This window comes from Mizuhopecten yessoensis, unplaced genomic scaffold (assembly GCF_002113885.1).
Source record: "Mizuhopecten yessoensis strain PY_sf001 unplaced genomic scaffold, ASM211388v2 scaffold10913, whole genome shotgun sequence".
NCBI lineage: Eukaryota > Metazoa > Mollusca > Bivalvia > Pectinida > Pectinidae > Mizuhopecten > Mizuhopecten yessoensis.
This window is the reverse complement of record NW_018408784.1, coordinates 219215-226596: the sequence shown is the minus strand read 5'-3', so window position 1 is coordinate 226596 and position 7382 is coordinate 219215. Positions and strand designations below refer to the sequence as shown.

Below are 7382 nucleotides of genomic sequence, written 5' to 3'. Positions count from 1 at the left end.
CCCCCCCCCCCCCCCCCCGAATTTTCGTTGCAGATGAAACATATCAGCTTAAAAAAATTCTGGGGAGAACCCTGAAATCTGTCAAAAAATGTAGGAGGAGATCTCTGGACAAAAAATCAAATACTGAAATGAACAAAGGGCAATAACTTTTGGAAAAATTGTTGAATCAAAATTCTTTTAAGGGAGACACAACTTCATATCATGACTATAATGTATACCAAGTTTCAAAGAGATCCGTTGAAAAAAGGAGGAGAAGATTGCCGGACAAAAAATCAAATACCGAAATGAACAAAGGGCAATAACTTTTGGAAAAATTGTCGAATCAATTTTGTTTAAGGGAGAAAACTTCATATCATGATTATAATGTATACCAAGTTTCAAAGAGATTGGTCAAAAAACTGAAGAAGGAGATTGCCGGACAAACAAAAGTTTATGCCAGCCGGCCGGACAACGCCATACCATAATACTCCTGTCAAATTTGACGGGTGTTTAAAAAGTACCAAATGTCTGATGTGCAGTCGGAAGTGTTTGAGTATATTGTTAGAACTGCTGACAGTTTATTACTGTTTACAGGAAATACATTTGCTCATATATCACATGACATGCATAACTACAACCAGGTGTCACCCAGACACAAAGTATTTTGAAAACAACATATTGTACACACTGCATCGTTTTTACTCCAATCTTACCTGAAAAGGCTTTTCTCCAGTATGAACCAACTGATGTCGTTTTAATTTTGAGCTTTCAACAAATGCTTTTCCACATTCAGCACAAACATGAACTCTGGGACCATGGGTATGAAGGTGTTTGCGCATTGCTGAATTGTCCCGAAACATTTTATTACAGCCCTGAAACAGAACAAGTTTTATATTAAAAGATATTCAAGAAGTTTTGAGTATTCCATAAAATCCACGATTCAAGCAAAATTTCATATGTGCATGCAAGTGCAAGAATAGAAATATTTTCAGATTGGAACCCATTATGAGCGATTACTCTTATTTAAACTATCATTGATCGAAAATGTTGATGTTCCTTGATAGCATGACCGTACATTTTCCAGGCAAAGTAAATACTGAGAACACTTGGATTAGAAACAAAAGTTAAACCTGTCCAATATCACAATTCTGTAGTTCAAATATCAATAGTTAAGTTTTGTGATTACAGTCCAACTATATTTTGGTGGCATTACATATACATATACATAAATGTATTTAATTTAGGGGAGACCTAAGAATGGCAAAAAAATCAGAATTTCTTAAAATGTATCAAACAAGGGGGGACAAACCTTGTGCGGACAGGGTACAGTTCTTGGTACATCATCCACAGCTTTTCTGGTCTTTATTCTGCAAAAATAATAATAAATATATAATGTATTTTTTTCTTCAAAAAATATTAAAACAAATAAAATCCTTAAACAGACTCCAGAGTGTGATTATCGTAGAAATATTTCTTTGGCATCTAATCTTTCCAATTTTCTTCTTCTCATTCTTAAAAACAATTTCCAGCCATTCAGATAAATTTGAAATTATAATCATTGACATCAACAATAACGAGCTTTAATTTAAAAAATAAACATTAATTACACAGTAAATCAGACATCATTAAATGACTTACCTAGAGTGTTGTAACAGTTGCATGTCTTTTGGTTGTAGACTGGAAATGATAAAAAAGAAATCATTATGTATGTAATTCAATACATGATCCTACTTATTTACGAGTTAATAATGAGTTAATGTGTCATTAACAATTGATCAATAATTTAATAATGTTTGTCCCAATTTACTGCATGTCAGTTCAGTCGTATATAATATAACACTACCAAATAAAAAGAAGTACTTCCAAAACATTGCGTACAATTACGTGAAAATGTCCATACTATTTTCCAAATTTATCATGAAATACCGGCAACAACTCAACTTGCCACATCCTTAATACATAATCCAAAAATGAAAATATATAACACAGCAGCAATGGTTACCTTGCAAATTCTGCCAGCTGTTTCGGATCACTAAGATCGAGTCCAGGAATGCCACCTGGAGGAAGCTTTTTGCCAGTCATGTATTCTGTAAAGTCAGCATCTGTTTCTGAAACAGAATCTTCTTCGAGTTTTACTTTGTCATCTCCACCTGTACAAAAAATAAAAATAAAAAAAATAAGTCGATCATATTCATATTAAAATTAAACACAATTAATTAGAATTATGTCAGTGTGACACTAAAGCCGCTCATCGCTTTATATTTAATTGCTTCTGTAACATGTTGAGCATCAATATCTATTATGATACCTCAGATATGTGATCTGTATTCTGCTTATTGAAAATCAGGTCATGTGATGATGTTGCCTTTGAAATTTCCAAAATCAATCACCTCTTAAATGATGCCTTAAAAACATTTCTCCCTCTCCTCTTTTTTCACCCTCTTTTGTGACTCATTCTTGAAATTTTCATTAATTAGCATCCTCCAATGATGTGACATGAGCATTTACGTGCAGAATGGGTATAAAGAATAGGTGCATTTTGTGCTTGTGAAATGAAGCATAACTAACAGTAGTGGGGAAAACATGCATGGAGAAAAGAGATATTGTACTTCTTTTATTTTCATTTATATTAATAATAATTATTAATATATGTAGTGACTTTATTTACTATCATTAAATATACAATTCATCACAAAATCTCACAAATATTCCTGGAATATATTTGAATTATATTTCTCAATACGACTTTACTAACGTAAGAGTTATTTCCCTTACACCAGATTTGATAATATTTTGACACAGCGCGAATTCTTGTCAAACAGTAGTGGCAGTTGTGTCATGTTCTTAAATTGTTACATTTTCATAATAAATACACCAGAAATAGCATGCTGTGTTACAGAAACGTTTGATAAGCATACACAGTTCACATATCGTCTCGTCTCAGAGCCATGTGGTAGCAACGATTGTTTATTACCGTAATCAACCTAACCTAAGAATGATATGTCATATTACGTTCTCGTTTGAAACATCAAAATAGAGGTTATACTTCATCATTCATAGGGTTTATAAATATATACATTTACTTCTTCCTTGTATTTACAAAATATAAAAAGCTAGACCGTACAGATAACGTCAATGCTTGACAGTCTTCACATGGGCCTTTTCGTTTAAGCGGAACAACTGGTTTGACCGTTTAATTAATGATTTTGGGTATGAATCCTGGCGGATCTGCAAATGTTTATGCAGGTCTTGCAAGGCTTTGTCAAGGCTCGCCTGAAAGCAGCATCAGACTACTAGGTCCAACCTTATCTAATAAACGAACTGTGGTCCACTGGTTTGACCGTTAATAAACTAATACGGCCATATGGTGCTATCTCGATTAAGAGACACGAAAACACTTTAATGTATATACGCGTGTGAAACAAACACTCCTCACACCTCAATCCGAGTTGCTTAAATGCTCAAACCCAGTGCGCGAATGAAACATTCCAATTTGTATTTAGTTTTTTCACCACCACAACACTTATAGAATGCACCGGTGATAAACATTTTGTTTTCAGCAATTATTTAAAGTATGAATTATTATTTGGAGAAGTATCAGAAGACTTTACTTAACCCACAGATGAGTGTCAGAGATTCTACTTTCTATTTACGATAACACAAGAATTCCATGGAAGTGGATGTGTCACCTGCACAGGAAGCTGGGAAATTACGAAGAAATAGATACACTTTTCATTTCAAGAAACAATGTTAAAAGTAAGCAACAATCATAGATTATGTTTTTGGATGGCATCATTTTGTTATATAATCTGTTATTCTGGGAAGAATACTCTGAGTTTTAAGGAACTTGCTATGGATACTCTTTGTCTCAATTCCAAGTTTAATTTGTATGATTTGTCGGATGATTTCCCATAAATAAATGAATAAACTTGTGGATTTTGATGTTAAACAGCTAGTGTTGTCAATAACATTTGGAGTAAGACGGCATTTCAGAGGTATACACGGTGGGTCAAGTGGTAGATCGAAGCCGTCCAGTATACAGTTTTAGTGAAGTTTATATTTATAGTAACAGTGACCTTGACCTTTCACCTTCGGACCTGAAAAGCATTCCCAAGCAAGCACTTTTGGTAAGGAAGCACTGCATGAAGTTTGAGTTTGATCGGCCAAAGGAAACTCAAGTTATCGTGCCAAAACAGATTTTCTATTTTATAGTACCAGTGACCTTGACCTTTGACCTTCAGACCTGAAAAGCAATCCCAAGCAAGCACTTTTGGTAAGGAAGCACTGCATGAAGTTTAAGTTAGATCTGCTCAAGGAAACTCAAGTTATCGCACGAAAACCTCTGTTCGGACGCCAACGCCGACAAAGCAATACCTATGTGTCACCAGCTTTTCGCAGGCGACATAAAAACTATAAAGCAGAAGCATGCAAGACTGAATTATATGAACGCATCCCGAACAGAAGTGGGTCCGTCATTTAGTTGACGTTCTCAGGACAGAATCAATATACTGCTCGGCTCTCGCCAAAAACAGCTTAAAAATGTAACCTGTAAGGATCCCTGCCCCATCCACTGCACTGTATTTTATCCTGTATGCAGTAACCTCCTCTTAACTTCTGTTTGGAAATATATATATATAAGCTGTAGCTCAGTGGAAGAAAAAAATCTGTTGACCAAGTAGTGCAACCAGTTAGAATGATAGTGCATGTATAACAATCTAAGTGTCCAGGGTTCGATTATCGGTCCTTTTTTTACATTCAGAAAACTGATGTTGATTATATTTTGTTTATTTCATCTTTATTATTTCTCGTATAAGTCACACACGGTACGGTTTTCTTTTAAGAAATGATTGATGAATGCTACAGCCATGCTGGAAAACACATTATATTAATAATCATTAATCAGTTTTTGGCAGTGGTACAGGGATCCTTTAGATAGTTGTCCAGATCACAATTTCACTTGCCCAGTTTCTGGATTATAGTAGATAAGGCAGATTAAAATCAAATTAAAGAATTACAGTATGTAGTGACAATCTGTAAACATTGAAATATATACCCCTAACATTTATGATGGAATGGTAGCTGAACGAAGTAATATTGGATTTTGCACAATATTTTTTGATGTTATAAATAACAACTGATTATGAAAAATTAACATAATGTATTACAAACATTTATCTGTAGTTTTTACAGTATGATCGTCTGTGCCTGCCACTCTATATATGGTAATTGAGCATTCACTTTAATCAATTTTGTAAGATTTATTTATTTTTGTATCCTAAATCAATTTTATAAATTCACAATGTCAAATGATACTTTAAAAGAACAGTGTGTTCACCAATTTTCTTCTAACATCAAGATCAATGAAGCAATGCTCGATCACAATGAATTTTACAATCAAAAATTGCTTTATTTTTCAGAAAGGTTGATTATAATTTAAACCCATTTTAAGTCAAAAACATTGCTGGGATTTGGCAGTGATGAGTTAGTTGTTCAGTGCTACACTTTATAACATCCGAGCAAAAATACTTTATTTGATACTAATTTTTTTTTCATGGTCAATTAATTTACGCTGAATACCCAACAGATTATCTGTTACATACTTTTGCAGACCCTTTTCATTTCTTATTTACATATGTGCATGATAGTCTTAAAAAATTCATGTGCACAGATGAGATTAATTTGATATAACTGATTGGACTTGATAAAAGAATTCTTGTAAACATTCATTGGCAAAAAGCTGACAGTAGGATAAGCAGATTTTGGCAAAGAAATCAGAACTGGTGGGATTGCAGATTTTTTTTGTTGAAACATCTTTTTGGCGATTAATTGCAATTGTTGAACCAGAGAGAGTTATCGCTCCATTCTTGAGAGATATTTCTCTTACTGAAAGAAGTTTCTATCTAAACTATGGTGCAAAACCATGAAATTTGTGTCAATTAAAAATGCCCATGATATCATTACAATAAACATACTCTCTCTCTCTCTCTCTCTCTCTTATTTATGTGTACTTTAATACTCAGTGTAAAATGTTTTTTCACGCTTTCTTATAGTATGCATGCACGTGTGTAGAAAGTTTATTTGTTTCAGTTTGTGTCTTGCGCCTGTTCAATATTGACCAGTTTTCCTCCGGAAATAAAAAATATAGATGCACAAGCTTTGTATGTGTGCAAAACCACGCGCAAGACACTTGCAAATTCGATCTTAGCTATCGCGGCGACCTGCCAATAAACTACCAAGGTCGACCAACTACGTCACTCGCCAGCTAAACAAAGCACAGTTGGCCGACAGGGAAGCCATGTTTTAATATTTGGCAAGGTCATTCGGCAACATTGAACAAAACAGGTCCGCTTGCACATAAGAATAGTTTTTGTACAGAACAAACATACAGTGGATTGAGATGGTTCATAACAGAGTTGTACGATTTATTTTCTACCTCTAAAAATAAAATGTAAAGACATAGGTGAGGTTTTCTCTTCAAGTAATGTAGAAAAATGGCGGCCAGCCGCCATTGCTAAAACTCCGCCATATTCTTATAATATGGCGGCGCCCATGAGTTTCATGATGGCCGACGGCAAAACCAAAACAAACCCAGAAAACCACTGTTAACAGCAGACATGGTAACAACATGGTTCTTTAAAAGTAATATACTGATTTAGTATCACTTGTGAAACGTGCCACGACAACTGACTGACGTCATACATTGGCAGTGACCTTTTTATAGAAGGAAATTATTTGACTCCATGAAGCGTCAACATTGGCCAAAGTTATAACCTCAATACTTACCTCAAGACACTTCAGAATAAAACAAAAACGTTCGTATATAAACATATATCCATTTTAAAACAACAAAAACTAACCAGATGCCCACATTGTCACAGAAAACTCTCCTTCTAGTGTCTTTATCTGCACTTGCTTTTGTTCCCATTTTTTAGTTGACGTTGGAACATCAAAGTTTAACTCTGCGCCAAGGCCGGCAGGGATAAGACCACGACCTTTAGTTCCTTTTCGTTTTCCTCCTTTCCCTCTTCTGAATGTTGTCGTTTCCTCTGTAGATATTTCAATTTCTGGTGCTGGGACTGGTATGTGATCAACATCACCAACATACACGAGGTTGGGATCACCTACAACTTCCTCTCTAGTTTGAAGAATAATCTCTTCTTGGACGTCTGGAAGCGGCTGAAGAGCTATCATGGGTTGCACTTCCACTGTTTCATCTGTTGTCTCAACTGTCTCTATCGGCATCTCCACAGGGATGGATTCAACCTCCACCTCCTGTATTTCCACTTCGGAACCTATGACGGACGCCATGTTGATTTCTTCTTCAATATGGCCGTTCAATGGCGGGGATGTGTGTTTGCTGGGGGTCAATCGAGAGCCGTAGTTACTCAGCGCTCACGTGACCT

At 35.2% G+C, this 7382-nt stretch overlaps 1 protein-coding gene across 1 annotated transcript in view; it reads right to left on the bottom strand.

The window, feature by feature from the left end:
- The window catches only part of LOC110463499 (transcriptional repressor protein YY1-like), a 14803-nt gene extending 7441 nt beyond the window's left edge, over positions 1-7362 (bottom strand). Inside the window, exons 1-5 of the mRNA XM_021518129.1 lie at positions 6837-7362; positions 1982-2129; positions 1618-1656; positions 1289-1346; positions 693-851 (exon numbers count right to left, since the gene is read on the bottom strand). Of these exons, the coding sequence (XP_021373804.1) occupies positions 693-851; positions 1289-1346; positions 1618-1656; positions 1982-2129; positions 6837-7287 (855 nt within the window). The 5' untranslated portion in view covers positions 7288-7362. The remainder of the gene's footprint in view (positions 1-692; positions 852-1288; positions 1347-1617; positions 1657-1981; positions 2130-6836) is intronic.
- Between the last annotated feature and the right edge of the window lie 20 nt (positions 7363-7382).